Source organism: Hippocampus guttulatus, chromosome 8 (genome assembly GCF_054856545.1).
Source record: "Hippocampus guttulatus isolate MCC_2025c chromosome 8, RoL_Hgut_1.0, whole genome shotgun sequence".
Taxonomy (NCBI): domain Eukaryota; kingdom Metazoa; phylum Chordata; class Actinopteri; order Syngnathiformes; family Syngnathidae; genus Hippocampus; species Hippocampus guttulatus.
In genome coordinates, this window is record NC_141268.1 from 5,065,554 (window position 1) to 5,083,766 (window position 18,213).

At 42.1% G+C, this 18,213-nt stretch overlaps 2 protein-coding genes across 2 annotated transcripts; both read left to right on the top strand.

Annotated features, from left to right (window-relative positions):
• The first annotated feature begins 297 nt into the window (after positions 1-297).
• On the top strand, positions 298-5,821 carry bloc1s1 (biogenesis of lysosomal organelles complex-1, subunit 1). Its single transcript, XM_086118811.1, has 4 exons — positions 298-519; positions 730-802; positions 2,483-2,615; positions 5,339-5,821. The coding sequence occupies exons 1-4, from the start codon at positions 453-455 to the stop codon at positions 5,447-5,449; spliced, it is 384 nt and encodes a 127-aa protein (XP_085974937.1). The 5' UTR covers positions 298-452; the 3' UTR covers positions 5,450-5,821.
• A 3,689-nt stretch (positions 5,822-9,510) lies between these two features.
• Positions 9,511-17,919, top strand: rdh5 (retinol dehydrogenase 5 (11-cis/9-cis)). The gene is made up of 6 exons (XM_086118760.1): positions 9,511-9,635; positions 11,477-11,543; positions 12,580-12,902; positions 13,894-14,152; positions 16,577-16,740; positions 17,542-17,919. The coding sequence occupies exons 2-6, from the start codon at positions 11,518-11,520 to the stop codon at positions 17,760-17,762; spliced, it is 993 nt and encodes a 330-aa protein (XP_085974886.1). The 5' UTR covers positions 9,511-9,635; positions 11,477-11,517; the 3' UTR covers positions 17,763-17,919.
• The last annotated feature ends 294 nt before the right edge of the window (positions 17,920-18,213 follow it).

Genomic DNA, 18,213 nt, shown 5'->3' on the forward strand with positions numbered 1-18,213 from the left:
TTCACAATGAACCTGAAGTCAGTGATTGTACGTATTACATTGGTTTGCATGGATCCAAGTGTCAGTAAATTGTAATCGTAAACAGATGGAAAGACATTTTATTGCATTGACGTTGATTCAATAATCGCGAAAACGTGGAAGACAGTTCGTGTGTAATGAAGAACATTTATTTTGAAGGGTTTCTGGTTTGACGTCATCTAGCTAAAGACGAATATAAAACAAAACCGCAGACGCACATATGTATTCGCTATCATCTCGCGGTCTATTACTTGTATATATATTTTGTTTTTTAAATCATAATAAAGTGACATTCCTCTCAGGGCCAACGCGAAAGAGCCCTCTTGTGACGTCATCGCAATGGTCTCGTGACTCTGCTTGTCAGCTGTTGGCATCCTGCACACTCTTGCCTATGTTTGGTAACCGTTGCAAACTTTGAAAATAATTCCAGTTGAATGAAGATGCTGTCCCGTTTGCTGAAAGAGCACCAGGCGAAGCAAAACGAGCGGAAGGAGCTGCAGGGTGAGCAGAGCTATCCTGACCGCTCATTATTGAGCAGATTGACCACGATGCTAAGCGATTCTAAAAACGAAAAAGTGAATGCAAAATATTTCTATACTACAAAAATATATACTGTATATCCATCAGGATAGTTCAAAACGCCTCGTTTTAACCTCACCGCTAATAGTTATACGTTTTCACATGGTTTGCGTTAAACTGTTCCTTTCGCAGAACGACGTAGACGTGAAGCTATTTCTGCAGCCACCTGCCTTACGGAAGCTCTGGTGGACCACCTCAACGTCGGGTAGGTTACGTCCTTATGTTTTGCGGCGTTAATACTTTAACTTTCATCTATATAGAAACAGTAACTTCTCTTATATGAGGTGCTTTCGTATGATGGCTTTAGATTGAGTTGACATTTTCGGACATAAGTGGAACAATATGATTAAGTGTTGAGAAACAGATACAGTAATCACTTTACACACTAAGATTTTTGTAGTGCATATGATTCGTGATGCATCCTAAGAACACTTTACTTAGTTAGACATTAGGCAATGCTGGGGGAAGAGCGGCCTTTTCTGCAGTTTACGAATCGATTCGGGCTCCTGAGGGTTTCAGATTTTAGTCAGGAAGCGTAGAAGAAGCACAGTCATGAGGTTATATTGAGACAATATGATAATGAGAGGTGGGGAGTTGCGCCTCAATGCAAATCCCAGAAACAAAGAAAGTAACATGTCATCTGACCCGGTGTGGCTGGAAGAAGTGGTGAGGTGAGACCAGACCACCACTACCAACCATTTGGTGTGATGGCAGGAACACAGATACTTGAGATAACAGTTCCTCTTTTGATGTTAAACATGTCCTATGGAGGGGGGCCCGAAAAGTGGTGGGGGTCGAGGGGCACTAAAGTGATTGTAAACACAGTGAGCAGGAAATGCCTCCAACAACATTCTACAGTCTTTGTTTCTTTCAAATCCAACTAACAGAGAGGAATAATACCTTAACAGCATCTCAATCATGGTAAATGTGACTAAATAGACCTTTGCTATTATACTGTTGGAATTTCAGTGAAACATTCCAAGTAGAGCATAATACAATACAGGCATTCTAAAAAATTAAAAATAAACGTTCATTCACTGCCCAGTTAACTTTCTGACAGCTGACACTCTTAAGTGTAATATAAGTGTAGCAAAAGAAGTTAACCAACATATACTGCATGCAGAGGAAGTTTGCTGCTTGTCCCTGGCAGGCCAGTCACCTTACTTTATGACCACATACAGATAACTGCAGTGTACATTCAAATTCATAGAGTATATTATTATAAAATATAAAAGGTACATCAAGTCTCCAGATGAACTCCTTTTTACGAGGAGCACAGTGTCCTCTAACCTGAAGTGTTAGAGGTGCAAGTAGAAGATTTAGGGACGCACATGGTAAGCTGACTTTCAAAGTCAATATCCATCCCACTCCTTTTTACTTTATGGGCTGAAGTGTGGACTCAGAGCAGACCAACGAAAATATCAAAAACAAAAAATATAGGAATATTATATATATTTTAAAATCTGCAAATGTCCTGGAGTCCTGTACATAATATTTGCAAAACAAAATGCAAAATACAAACGAGACATAACAATACAAAACTAAGCTGGTGTGCAGAGATGTGAATACAATTGAAAAATATGAGCTAGAAAATACACATAACATGTCTTATTGCACTGAGGGGAATTATAATACAATTAAGTTGCAAAGTTATGCAGCAGGTGTCCAAATCGTGTCATATGGCATTTTATCAATCATGTTTACCAAACCTTGACTTTGGCTATATTGTGCTGAATAGCTTATCCAGAGCAACCTTTTGCAGTGTGTTCCATTTCTAATTCTGTAGGGTTATCATTTGCTGTTGCCTAGCATAACAGGGATCTCGATGATGGTTTGGCAGATGATTTTGTGCTCTTTTTTGAGTGAAGGGGTTTCTCATTTTCAGCGTGGCCCAGGCATATGTCAACCAGCGTAAACTCGACCATGAGGTGAAAACACTCCAAGTGCAGGCCGGTCAGTTTTCCAAACAGACTGCACAGTGGATCAGCATGGTGGAAGGCTTCAATCAGGCCCTGAAGGTAAACTGTCCAAACAGATGTGACTACAACTAATTAAGTTGAATTTAGGTATGCAACCCTTAAGAACAAAAGAGTCTCAAAGTGGCTTCAGAAGCCCACAGTTCACAGAGATCGACGACTCTCCCCGGTCTAAAATGCCCAATCAGGAAGAGATTACGGTACGAAAACAGGCCCAAAGCCACCGGCCGTATTTTTATGCCCAGCACAAGTCGAGCACAAAGGGCGGTCTAAAGATACATTCATTCATTATTGACATGTTAACAAGCTTGGCGGCACCGTGGTCGACACTGTCCACCCCCACAGTGCAGAGGCGCAGGGTTCGATTCCGCCTTTGGCCTTCCTGTGTGAAGTTTGCATGTTCTCTAGATACGGTACTCTGGTTTCCTCCCACATTCAAAAACATGCAAGGTAGGTTAATGCAACACTTGAAATTATTCCGAGGTGTGATTGTCTATATGTGCGAATGGCCATTTGTCTATGTGTGCCCTGCGATTGGCTGGCGACCAGTTAAGGGTGCTGCCCGAAGACAGCCGGGATAGACTCCAAAACACCCGCAACCCTCTTGAAGATAAGCAAATTAGAAAAAGGACGGATGGATAGTTAGCTAGCCGTCCCAGCCAGACATTGTCACTGGCTATGTTCACACTGCAGGGCGTGATGCCCAATTCAGATTTTTTGATTAAATGTGATCTTATATGTACTTGTTTACATTACAAAAACAAATACAACTTCAATTGTGAATGGAATGCATCCCTGTTATGACACGCATGCGCACAAGGCAAGATGTAGAGTGACATGCACAAAAAAAAGACAACGTCATGTGCCACAGTGTTTACGGAAGTACCGGTAAATATTATCCCCCGTCTAGATACTCATTTCAGATTAACAGAGGAGCTAGGCTGGTGGGAGTAGAAATATTTGCAGGAAACGAGGCAAACTTTAGTTTCGTCTTCATTTCATGGAGACATCTACTAAAGATGACGTCACGTCATTGCCCAGGGTAATACGTCTGCGTTGCTGAATTGCTATGATAACACTGCATGAAAAGAATCACATGCATGTCTCATATGGGTAAAAAAATAATAATAATTAATTGAGCTACATTATTAACGTAGCTTAAATGTGTGCATGGGGGAATTTTCTTTCTTTCTGTATTTTCCTTGACTACCATAGGTAGAAGTGGGCATTTGCTCTGTTGTGGGAGGGAATGCAGCCAAATTCTCAGACAATAGACGCGGCTACCCTCATTCCCTTTAAATGCAGACCAGCGAAAGCTGCGCGGTCTACATGGCATGGCTTCTGTCTATGAAAATACGGTCCCAGATGTCAGCGGCTGAGACGGTGTGAGAGACTAGTTGCATAGTAGATGTGGTATTAACAAATACGAGAGTGTAGAAATGAGTGTTGTCATGGATCGAAACTATTCAGTTCCAGACTGCATAAAATACCTCAATACTGGTAAGGAACAATACCATGGAAAAAGCTTAAAACATCAGTAAAAAGCAGTGAAATAATACCTGACAGCTAATCAACTGAAAATTTGTTTTTTTATTAATTATAAAAAGCCATTCTTTATATGTTTTTAAAATTCACGGAACGATACTGGTGCCGGTATTTGGTGCAACACTCGTAGAAATACGTCATAAATCAAGATCAAACATATCTTCAGAGGTAGTTGATTTTATAAAGCATTCCAGAGTACTGGAACCCAAATGGAGAGTGCTCTAAAATCTGCTGGATGTTACCATGAGCACGAATACTCTCTTGGCCTACTTGTATGAACTCACACGGCGCCATTTTGAATTCAAAATAACAAAAATAACACAACACATAGGACACAGACAGTCGTGCAATCTTCACCACTTTTCTGCATCCACTTTGTTGTCTGAAGCAGCTATAGATGAAAGAGGAGAGGATCAAAGTGTCCTTTCACCAGTGGATTAGAGACGTCATGCTGAAAATGTGCACACGTCTGCTACAAGCTAAGTTTTGAAAGCAAACACGAAGCTGTAGCGTCCATTGACGAAAAAGAGATTGGCTCACATCTCCTGTCCCATGTAAATCCACTTCAATTCCAAGCCGCGACTTCCAGTTCCACATCCGCATCGGCGCTCCGCGGTAACGCTCCTTTCTTCTCATCGTCGGCTCCTCAAGCCTTACATCCATCCAGCCGCAGACCGTTCAACAGCACCGATCTCTCCGCTGAACAAAGTGGGGCTGTGAAAAATGCTGCCTTTCCAGCAGCTCCTATATTTTGTTCTTCTACTTCTTCCTTTCATAACTTTGCTGCTGTGAATCGGGAATTTCTCCATTGCGAGACTTATAAAGGTTTTCTTATTTTATTTTAAAAGATTCAACTCAAGGTGTGTAATCAGTTTTAAGCGGTGTACATACATACTGAAAATTGGGCCAGATTATCCCCCCCCCCCCCCCCTCCCTCTTTACGATCAAAGCCTGATTGTTAGATTTCTCTCGAAGATTATCCTGAGTGAGTGATTACCCTGTGGTGTGGGGTATATCAGGAGTGATCTGGTTGGCTTTCGATCATCGAAATGTTAAACCTGTTGAGTGTTTACGATGACTAATTTGGCATTGAACTGGGCCAGGTCAGTGGCATATACTAACTTTCTCCTTAGAAAAAGGTTCCCCAGTACAAATGGAAACCTTTCATTGTGAAGTGCAACCACAGTTGGAGGAAACTAACACTCTTGTGTTGAAAACAGGAAATTGGCGATGTGGAGAACTGGGCCCGCAGCATCGAGATGGACATGAGGACCATCGCCACAGCTCTGGAGTACGTACACAAGGGTCATCTTCAGTCAGCTCCCTCATAAGGTGCTTCCACAGAGGTGTAGGGATGCGACAAAGAACCATAAAACAACAAAACATGACAGATGTGTCATGCAAAAAAAAAAGAAAAGAAAAAAACCCTTTTTTTTATCATAAAATGTGAAGCCTGGCAGCTTACTTTGAGATTTTTGTAGCAATACAAAATCTGTCAGCTCACAAGGATGTTGTCTTATTTATAAAGTTGCACGACTGAAAAACCAGGTGATTGATTTCCATCCTAGCGTAAAGAGGAAGAACATGTTTGTCCATTTTTGTAAAACAGCTTCATCTCTGATATGTCAGTATCAATGTGTATTAACTGTGTACAATACGTGTTGAGTTTGATTTTTTTTTTTTAAATAAAGATAAAAGTTAAGTAAAAACGTATTCATGTCATTGACAATACTATGATCAAAAGTTGCCGCTACCCTTTCATGACGTTTCCCAAAAGCTGGTTGCTGGGCGCACTACCCATGAAACAGTCATGAACAGTTGCTATTACTTGGCACACTAGTCCTGCTTTGTCATAAAACCCAAACAGACCCACACCACACACCACTCCGAGCTCATTGTCATTCATGAGGCCACCCCTCTGAGTCAACAGCTCGTTGACGTCACTCTGCAGTGTCCAAAGCTTGTCAGCGGATGCTTTCAGACGCCATCCCCGAGGTGATAGCCACAACCGTTGGACCGGCAAAGCACCGATACTCTGCTCTGGCAGTTGGAGACCTTTCATTCAAGTGAATGGCACCCAGTGCATGAAAGGAACCACTTGTCCCCAATTCCAGTGCTACAATGAAAATGTTTCACTGGTTGGTGGCTGATTTGAGGAAGTGGGTGTGTGTTTAGTCTGCAGGGGTGGGAAGGGAGTGGCCTCCTCACTTTTGGCCATTTTCCATCGCGCTTGTGCGAGTGCCAGTTCTGGCCCAATGCCCAGGTTAGCACCAGTTCTTTCTTCCACCACCGAAATTGGCTCTGGCTCTTGCTCTGGTGCTTAAATGGTGCCAGACTCTGGCACCAACTACATCAGGGGCCAGGGGGCGGGGAGCAGAGTTATTATGACGATCGCAGATGTAGAGGAATGACTCCCTGGACAGTGGACACACGGAAATTTTGCACAAACTGTTGAGCGGTGAACTCTGGCACAGTTGTGTCGCACCAGAAGAGCAATGTGTCCAGATAGCATGCGACTCCGACTCGCAGCGAGCTTCGTGATTATCTACAATGATTAAGAAGGATCTAAGCATTTGCTGTTGCATATCCCTGACTGTTATATACTTCATGCAAATATAATCAATGCTAAGCTAAGTTGCCTCGCAGATGCTAACAGTGTATAATAATAATAATAAATTATTACTATAGTGGTTAGCACGTCGGCTTCACAGTGCAGAGGTACCGGGTTCGATTCCAGCTCCGGCCTCCCTGTGTGGAGTTTGCATGTTCTCCCCAGGCCTGCGTGGGTTTTCTCCGGGTGCTCCGGTTTCCTCCCACATTCCAAAAACATGCGTGGCAGGCTGATTGAACACTCTAAATTGTCCCTAGGTGTGAGTGTGAGCGTGGATGGTTGTTCGTCTCTGTGTGCCCTGTGATTGGCTGGCAACGAATTCAGGGTGTCCCCCGCCTATTGCCCGAAGACAGCTGGGATGGGCTCCAGCACCCCCCGCGACCCTAGTGAGGATCAAGCGGTTCGGAAGATGAATGAATGAATGAATTATTATTATTATCCATCCATACATTTTCAGATATGCTTTCCCTCACAAGGGTTGCGGGGCATGCTGGAGCCTATCCCAACTGTTGTCGGGCAGTAGGTGGGGTCCACCCTGAATTGGTTGCCAGCCAATCGCGGGGCACATAGACAAATGACCATCTGTGCTCACACTGACACCAAGAGACAATGTATAGTGTTCCATTAACCTGCCGCGCATGTTTTTGGAATGTGGGAGGAAGCCAGAGTACCCAGAGAAAACCCACGCAGGCACGGAGAGAACATGCAAATTCCCCACAGGAAGGCAGGAGCCAGAATCGAACCCTGCACCTCTGTACTGTGAAGCCGACGCGCTAAACAGTCAACAGTTATTATGAATAACAATAGTAGTATTATTCATAATAATAGCACAGGTACTCTTGGGTAAACGTCAACGTAAGCAGTGACGTTTGGACGTTTTACGATGACGGAATGACGTAGCTCATTCTTGGCTCTTTGCTCGTGGAAAACCAAACACGTTCTTCAGAAGAACCAACTAAGCACAGCACAGCACTGGCCCTGGCGGCGAATGAGCACTAAGTTTGTTTTGGTGGAAAAGGGTATTAGAAAAGTGAGGACCCAGTCATTTTTTTGGAATTGGGAGCTGTTGCTTAAAAAGGAGGAATGAGCCAGAATGCTCTGAGATGGAGGAAAACACCACTTGGGGGTGTCATTGGTGATGAATTAGCATTTCATGGCTGAAATCTCAATAAGGTTGATTTTGCATTACAAGATACCATAAAGATGTCTGTGACATGTTCTCGTCAAGAAACCACAAAGATCAAGAATTGTGGCACTTGGCATACATCTGTTTTTGCCTTGCTGATTTTTTATTTTTTATTTTTTAAGGCAGCCATGCCTCATGCAACTGAGCGCCCCATTAACTTCAGGAACAGGACTTACTGGGTTCAATATTCTGTACAGGAATCTTTATGTTGAGAAATGTTGAGTTGTCATATGGCCAACCACATGCGACAAAACCTATTCAGCGAACGGCGCGGGTGGGTGGCCGGCAGCCATCATGTGCCGAAATGTAATTTTTGAAAAGTTGGGTGGGCGATTGGATGGTGCCTGTTATCCATCGAAACCTATCGGCCGCCATTGTGTTATTCAGCCATCACTTGAAAGTGGCTCTGGATTTTGCACCTGGCCTGGCTTTGTGGTTTCAGTGGAAATTCAGTGCTTTTTATTTTGTTTTGTTTTGTTGTAAATGACCAACACAGGATTGGCTAAATTCACACTTGATGGGTGAACAGGCATTAAGGAGACCACAGTACTTGCTCCTCAACAAAAACAAAGAAGGCTGTGTCTGAAGGGACACTTGACTTGATGGAAATAAACAAAACAAAACGAAACAAAACATGGCGTCACACTCAAGGTGTAAAACACTCAGGGATAAGTGTTTGCTTGTTGTGCAAACTATCCGTGGAATGTGTGACGGGTGGAAACACTTCAAGAGTGTCGCACTCCTGTTAATAGTAGGATGGAAAAAAAACCCACTGTTGATCACGTGAAGTGTAAGTTCTTACAGATCAGAGGAATTAATACACTGCAATGACGTGTTAAAATACTTGGAAAGGAGTTTTGTTTTTCATGTTTAATCAAACTAATATGACTGTAACTTTGTAACGGTGGGAAAATACAAATGCAGAACATCACACAGCAAGGCAATTCTTAACATGTCAGTTTAACTGAATGAAGGCTAAATCGTCCATCGCTAGGAATGCTTGTTTGTCTTTAAATGTGTGGCAACCAGTCCGCCGTGTACTCTCACTTTTGCCACCCAAAGTAAACTCGGGGAAGACTCCTCACATGAATGTTCGGTTTATGAGAGATATTATGAATGAACATGTGAATGGTTGCTTGTCTCCATTCGCCCATGGACTGATTGGCGACCAGTCAAGGATGGTACTCTCGCCCAAAAGTCAGATGGGATAGGTTCTACCTCACCCGTGACCCTAATGACGTTACGAGCTATAGAAAATGCATGAACAGATAGTTTTCCAGTTGTCACAAATAAACTTTAACATTTCGCACACAAACGTCCCTCCTTTACATCGGGCACATGTTTAAAAATTTTCGCACGTGGGATTACTTTAACGAACACGCTTAAATAAAAGCCTTATTGTGTTTGTGCACATTAAAAGAACACTTTACTGATCCCAAAGTAATGAAATGCTCGACAGCAATGAGAAGTTGGATAATCTAAATGACTTGAATAAAATTCTCACATTTTGCTGTATTTCTCCTCAAAGTGAACATGTGCACAAAGCAAATGCCTTGATGGATTTGGGATTAGCAATGGCGGACTTGTCTTAAGGGATAAAGCAGCAGCAGCACGAGTGAAAGCCTCCCTTTGAGCGGCCTCCTTGAGTTGCGACGTGAGCATAAACACGGGAACAAGGGTAACTTCTACACGTCCATCACTTCTTGAAACCAGGAAAAAGGTAGGAGGGAAGTTTTTTTTTTTTTTTATATATACCGGTATATTATCTTGCAGATTATTTCTTTCCGTTTTTCCCGTATCAATAATCACCTTAGATTCCCAGACATTGTGACTACCATTGTTGTAGGAAATTGCCCAATTTCACCTCACTGGTCCAAATGTTTTGACTGACTACAAATACTGTACAATATCTTTGTTCATCTCTCTATGCTAGTGACATTTAGTGACGAGTAAAATAATTTCATTCTTTTCCACTAGATGGCAGAAGGTACGAAATTATTGTGTATTCACTTTTTATGATGTTGTTGGTGGTGTGCCAAGGTATGAGATTTGAAAAATATTTGTTCTGGCTATAAATGTATCTGTCAGGTTTGATATACAGTATTACAATTCTATTAATTATTGTTCTTATTTTGCCGTTGAATTGTTAATTTAAATGCTATTCATTCAGCCATGGTTGGATAATATAAAAGAAAATATTCAAAACTTATAAACAAGAACACATGTATTTAATATCTTGTATGTATTTAGAATCATTTAGCAAATTACTTTATAGATATGTCAAATTTAGGGCGGCACAGTGGAAAACTGGTAAGCGCATCACAGCATCACAATGCAGTGGTCGTGGGTTCAAATCTGGGCTCTGGTCTTCCAGTATGCAGTTTGCATCTTATTCCCATTTTTGTGTGGGTTTTCTCCAGGTACTCCGGTTTCCTCCCACATTACAAAAACATGCATTTTAGGTTGTTTGGACACTGTACTGTAAATAGCTCCTAGGCATGACTGTGAATGGTTGTTCGTTTGTGTATACAGTACCCTGTTATTGGGACTGAAGACTGTTGGGATAGGTTCAGATAACGGATGGACCTTTTCTTTTAACAACATTCAACATTTATACCTGCACACTTTTACTACAAAGAGTCCCCAATTTCCAAATAATGTCCAAAAATTTGAAATCTCGTCAGACCACAGAACACTTTTACACTTTGCGTCTGTCCATTTCAGGTGAGCTTGGACCCAGAGAAGCCAACGACGTTTATGGGTGTTGTTGATAAATGGTTTTTGCTTTGTATAGTGGAGGTTTAAATTGCACCTACGGATGTAGCACCAAACTGTATTGACTGAAATTGGTTTTCTGAAGTTTTCCTGAGCCCACATGGTGATTTACACATCGGTTTTTGATGCAGAGGGATCAAAGGTCACAGGCATTCAATGTTGATTTTTGGCCTTGCTGCTTTGGTGCAGTGATTTTTCCAGAATCTCTCAACTGTAAATTTTGCCACTTGTCCCATCTATTTTGGAGCGTATTGCAGGCATAAAATTCAATGTCAATGATTGTTTCCTAAAAATACTGTAAGTTTATCAGTTTGAACATCAAATATTTACTGTGTGCAGTGTATTAAATTAAATATAGGTTGAAAAAATTTTACGAATCATGGTATTCTGTTTTTATTTATGTTTAACACAAAGTGCCAACTTCGTTGGAATAGAGTTTGTTTTATGAATATAGAATTATGTGTTTTTGCCCAGTAATAAGGCTGGAAAGTAATTGGTTCCTAGCAGCCTCTAAGCAGCTCTGTCACGGGCATTACATGTCCGCTTCCAAACAAAGCAATCCGACCCCACCACCCCACCATCCCTCACAAATGCCTTTCTGTCCTTCATAAGAGCATTAAGCAAAGATTTCTCATGTGGCACAAAGCGGGAATAGACTAACCATAGTGTACGTAGAAGGAAAGAAGTCAGGCTTTGCACAATTATGATTTAAATGAATAATTTGTCTGATTTAACAGTTTCCCTTTCACATAACATTGTATTGTTTTTCCGATGTTTGTCCTCCAGGTCAGCGCAAAGCCACTTCAGAGCCTAGAGGCAGAGTAAGCATGGAGTTTGTTTACGAGCTTTTAGGGTAAGAAGTCTTTAGCTGTCCTGTGTTGTTGTGTTTTGGGACAAATTGATCCATTTAAAATTTTTTAAATATGTTGCTTTTCGGTTTGAAACTTCTGGTAATGCATATAACAATTGGAAAGATCAGTTAATAATGAGGTAGACAGTTTTGGATGTGCAAAAATTGTTTTTCATTTTTACAAATCTCTTGTTTAGCTTTAATACAGATCCATAATGCTAAAGGTGAGTCTTACTGTCTCATCCTTTCTTTTATGTGTTGGTGCAGCAGCGGTCTCTGGACCAAATTCTCAAGAAATTAGCCTGAACTCTGGGGGAAAAAAATAACTCTTAAAAAAAGTGATATTTTTTTATCAGAGGTGGCCATTCCGTCAAACTGACGGAAGGTAAATCAGTCCGTCACCGTTTCTGTCAGTATTTCAGGCAGACTCATATGGGCGCAGTCTGTCCCTAGTTGGTGACAGCCGATCGGCATCGACAAGATAATTTCTGCATCACACACAGGCGTAGCACAAGCCAACAAAATAATATAATAAAAACAACTGACACACACTCAGGCGCAGCGTGGTAATTAGTGAAATAAAAACAATATGAGACACAATTCATTGAGGCCTTTGGGACTGAAAGGTATACAACAATGTTTTAGTTTTGCTGTGTTTGGCTGCATGTCAGGTGTGCAGCACCTGCATGTGACGTACACCTGTAGTACCGGTAAGGCCGTTCTCGTCGGAATTTGGCTGTCGCTGATGACTCGGAGGGACTGGACTGGCCTGAAACACTGACGGCAGCTCACTGATGGGCTCACGTGACTAACGATGCCCAGCTTTGATTTTTATGACTGCCTGTGTTCCACACAACTGTTTAATCTAAAAATGTTGGAGTAACTTAATTTTGAGGTGGATTGTGCCCTAAGAATTCTGCCCAGCAACAACTAATTGACCAAGATGAAGAGTCGATGCAAATCTATTCTGCCTTCTTTGATTTTTTTTTGCAATGAGTCATAATATTTCTCATACAGGCTACATCCTCACTGTCTGCAGGGACAATGCTTGGCTGTACATAAGTGCCACCTTTGCCATGTTGTGGATTGCCGCGTGGTTGTACAGAGACAGCCTGGAGATCGAAGACGTGTCCAACAAATACGTCTTTGTGAGCGGCTGTGACTCCGGCTTTGGAAACCTTCTGTGCAAGAAGCTAGAACGAAAGGGCTTTCACGTGCTGGCTGGCTGCCTGACCGAAAAAGGAGCCGAGGAGCTGAAGAAGATGACGGGGCCCTACTTGAAGACGGTACTACTGGACGTGAGCAGTCAGGACAGCATCCAGAAAGCCATGGAGTGGACCAAGAAGGAGGTTGGCGACAGTGGTGAGCGGTTTGTTAACATTAACTCATACAGTAAGTCCACAGTATCAAGCAGGGGTGTCAAACTCATTTTTGTCGCGGGTCACTTTGGAGTTACGTCTTCCCTTGAAGGACCTTTACGACAGTGAAACCGAATAAATGTTGAATCATCAAATTGTATAATTATTTGTACACAACAAATTGATGGATTACTAGTTTGTTCAATTTGTTGTTCAATTATTGTTCAAGTGAGTGTGAACAGGGTAACAAATTTCTTGCAAAATTTCAACCGGTTTGCACATAACAATTTGACATTTACAGATTGACAGGTACAGATTTTAGCAAGGATAATTAAAGCTGACATGCATGATTTGCTTTTGCGGTCCACATAAAACAACATGGCTGGCCGGATATGGCCCAGAGGCCTTGAGTTTGACACGAGTGATACAAAGGTACTCTATTTAACCCTTTCACATGCACCCTGTAACATGATAAGCTGTCCACTGTAGTAAAATGGCAACAGTGAACCTTACAGCAAATAACAATATTCCCAGGCATATTTATCCATCCATCCATTTTCTGATCCGCATTATCCTCATAAGAGTCACGGGGGGTGCTAGAGCCTATCCCAGCTGTCTTCGGGCAGTAGGCGGGGGACAGCCTGAATTGGTTGCCAGCCAATCGCAGGGCACACACAGACGAACAACCATTTGCGCTCACAATCACACCTAGGGACAATTCAGAGTGTTGAATCAGCCTGCCATGCATGTTTTTGGAATGTGGGAGGAAACCAGAGTACCCGGAGTAAACCCACGCAGGCACCCCGGGGAGAACACGCAAACTCCACACGGGGAGGCCGGAGCTGGGATTGAACCCAATACCTCGGCATATTTATCATTTGCAAAAATATGAAAGACATCACTGCAGTTTACTGAGCAGTTTGACCATCTTCTTTGTTTATATATGTATTCATGTTTTATATTTGTCCTTCTTCTCTTTCATTCCCTCCTTTAAGGGCTCTGGGGTATTGTGAACAACGCCGGCCGCTCTCTGCCCATGGGTCCCACTGAGTGGATGAAAGTGGAAGACTTCCACAGCACGCTCAAGGTCAACATGAACGGTGTGATCGGCATGACCGTGACTTTCCTTCCCTTGGTCAAGAAAGCCCGAGGCCGTGTGGTAAACGTGGCATCTGTACTGGGCCGGGTGGCGGCAAACGGCGGCGGCTACTGCATCTCCAAGTTTGCCGTGGAGTCTTTCTCCGACTGTCTCAGGTGAGGAGGTCTTTGTTGTATCCATTTTCAATCCACAATGGAAAATCAAAACATTAAAAGGTGTACAAGTTATTTTTTAATGAGGCTATTATATGATTTTCTAATGCTTACTGAGAAACTCCAGTGTATATAGGTCATGTAGCCTATATTTTGTTTTGTGTTTTCACCTGACACTATAATTCAGATATGAAACATTAGGCTTCTTTTTTACTTTTTTGTTAACTTAACAGGGGTGTCAAACTCATTTCACATGGTGGGCCACATACAGCCTCGGTAGAAGTGGGCCGGACCATTAAAATGATACCATACTTTGCTATAAATAACCAAAACAATATGTCTGTCCTTTGTTTTGGTATGAAGAAGCACAACAACATTAGGAAAATGTTGAGATTTAATGAACATATCTTTTACAAAACATTTCATGAAGCACATTACATTTCCTTCGACAAATGTGCAATTTACTTTTATCATTCACATATATGCATTGCAACTGATCCCACTGATTGTACAAACTTTAACAAGTAATTGGTATTGAAAAATATAGTAATGCACTTTAAGATTAAACGAGATTTATAAAGAAAGGACGTTTTAAACCATTTACCCGTGCATATAAAATCTACCGTATTTTCACGACTATAAGGCGCCATTAAAAGTCTTGAATTTTCTCCAAAATGGACAGGACGCCTTATGATGCAGAGCGTCTTGTGTATGCGCTGAGTTCCAAAACCTGACTGACAGCCGACACGCTGTTTATATAGAGAAAAGGCGGAAGTGACTGTGGACAGGCATGCGGCAAAGAAGTTGGCCAATGAGTGAAGGGTGGGCGTGTATATATACATATATGGAGAGAAAGAGAGAGAAAAGGCAGACGTGAGTGACAGGCATGCGGGGAAGAAGTCCGCCAATGAGTGAAGGGTGGGCGTGTAAGTGGACGCTAAAGGGACGCTACAAGCAGGTACCAACACCTGTATAGAGTGTGGCTATGTGCATTGTTGCAAAACAACTTCGGTTTTGGTTTCTAAGAACCCCCGAAAATAAATTCTACAAAGAGACACGCCTACGAAGCTCAGTTCAAACTTCAAGCCATCGGTTATGCTTTTGGCATGCGTGCCCATCTCACAGCAGCGGTGAAAAACCAAGTCAAGCAAATGAACTCTGAGCTTGCCGTTATTCCCGGAGGCTTGACTAAAGAACTCCAACCGCTGGACATCGGCATCAACCGGGCGTTCAAAGTAAAGTTGCGAACGGCATGGGAACAATGAATGATCGATGGCAAACACAGCTTTACAAAGAGTGAGAGGCAATGCCGGGCGAGTTACGCCACAATTTGCGAATGGATTATGGCTGCTTGGACGAACGTGTCTGCTTGCACTGTTGTTCGAGTTTTTGGCAAAGCCGGCATCATTTCTGTGGAGCCACATGGCAATGAGAGTGACTGACAACGAGAGGGAACACTGCGTTTTTGATGGATTACCGGTACTTGCACAATTGTTCAATTCTGATACAGAGGATGAGGACTTTGATGGATTTCTGGGTGATGATTGATCGAAAAACGTGAGTACATTGTACAATGGCTAAATAAAATACAACGGAACTCAGTTTTGCTTACGTTGCCTTTTTAAAAACGTGTTTTTAGCTTGTATCTGTATGTCTTGGCATGCTACCGTATGCTTCAAGCTAACGTGTTTTTAGCGTGCGCGCATGAATGCCGTATGTTTAAGCTGGCGTATGTTTTACCACTTTAAAATTGCGCCCAATAATACAGTGCGTTTTGTCTATGTGTAAAATACAGAAATAGCACCCATTAATGAGACTGCGCCCAACCATACGGTGCGCCGAATGGTCGTGAAAATACGGTAAATGTAATCCCTGCCTACACCTTACAAACTAAGGAGAGTGCTATTAAATGTGTAAATGTGAGAGTGCTATTGATAGCGTCTGCTGTCATGGGTCTGTCTCAGTGACGTACTGAGGCTGCTGTCTTCTGAACTGATCAAAACAGTGCCCCCTAGCGGATACACAATGAATTCCACCTTATCAAAAATATGAATTCTGTGTCTTTTATGCATTTTTTTCACTTTAAAATTATCCTGCGGGCCTGACTGAACCTCCTTGGGGGCCGGTTCCAGCCCGCGGGCCGTATGATTGACACCCCTGACTTAAAACAAAGAAACAGAAAGATTTAATAATTAGTGACTTTTTCCATTTTTTGTGTATGGAAAATGGAAAAAATGGTACATTTTGATGACGTTTTTCTTAAAACACCAGGGAGCTCTTTTAGATTGAGAAAAAGATTTTTATATACAGTATCCCCTTTAAAATGTTAATGTAATGTTCAACAGTAAAACAGATATAAAGAGGAAATGATTGTCTTTCTACAATACTGTCGGCGTAAAATAATAACATGTGATGGCCCGTCCACAGGAGAGATATCAATTACTTTGGGGTGAACGTGTGCATCATTGAGCCGGGCTTCTTCAAGACAGCTGTGACCAACCTCGAGCCCATCGAGAGGGAACTGCACCGCTTGTGGAACCAGCTCAGCCCTGAAGTGCAAGCAAGCTACGGGGACAAATACTTGGACAAGTGTGAGTGGGCTGTTTAAGTAGGATCACAAACAATTTACAATGCACTCACCTGCCAAAATATGAGTTACATTCTTTGCAATCGCATGACATCCAAACATAGTCGACAAAGATAATATTGTTCAGCTTTGATTCTCGAATGTTTTGAGGGCAAATAGGAATGTAGTGCAGTCATTGGTGTCAAGGAAGTACTGTACCATATATTCTGCACTAAAAGGCGCAACTAAAAGCCTTCCATTTTCTTTGCTCACACCGCGCCTTACAAACTGATGTGCCTTGTGTATGGTCATTAAGGTAATTTTTCGACCCCAAAATGGCTCCTTGCTCGAGACATGCTGACAACGCAGAGTTCAAACGTAAGGCGATCGGTTACGCAGTTGAACACGGAAATAGAGCAGCGGCAAGAGAGTTCAACTTTAACGAGTCAATGTTATAAGTTGCTGTTGGTTACATGAACTGTGTCGCTGCTTTTTTAAATAAGCTTTGCTGACATCTGATCGTTCTGTTGGTGTTTCCTTGAGCGTAGCTCCCTCTCATGGATGCATTGTAGATTGCGTCTTATAATGCAGTGCGCTCAATGTATGAAAAAAAATTACAAAATAGGCCATTCATTGAAGGTGCGCCTCATAATCCAGTGTGCCTTTTAGTGTGGGAAATACGGTATGTTAAAGTGATACATCTTGAGACAAGCATTGTACTATGTGTTGATGCTTGACGTTCAGGGGCGACTTTGCCTCATGTGCATGTACATTACAGCTAAAATAAAGTAAAACGACTCACCAGTCAATGATTGATGGATTGCAGACATTAGGATCCAGCGCTTCATCATGAACGCCATCTGCGACTCAGACCTGACCAAGGTGACAGGCTGCATGGAGCACGCGTTGACCGCTGTGTACCCTCGGACCCGCTACAGCGCCGGGTGGGACGCCAAGCTCCTGTGGATCCCGTTGTCGTATATGCCATCCTGCGTGGTGGACATCGGACTCAAGCTGGTTCTGCCCCGTCCGTCCAAGAGTGTGTGACCACTCACAACTTGAGTCGTTCACCCTGGCATAGAGGATGCTGTGAAGCAAGTAATACTTATCTAAAATGCAAATTAATTAGTCTATAATTACAAATATATTTATACATTAGGTGCATAATGCCATTAATTTAAACTGAATAAATATGCTTCTCTTATGTGACTTGATATATGGCTCCTTCATATGAAGAGCTGTGGGTGCTCAAACACATACACTTAAATAAAGACAGTTTTTCAATAATGGCGCTGTGTACAACATAATAAAAACAGGTCACTTTCTATGTTGTAGTAGTTTATGTAGCAGTAAAAAGTGAAGCGGCACCTGTACATGAGATTAAATTACAAAAACAGTTGTAAACAATTGAAATTATTTTTCTCAACTTCAAAACTTTTTAAATGTAACAACAGTAATACAGCGTTTTTCAATCTTTTTCAAGCCAAGGCACATTTCT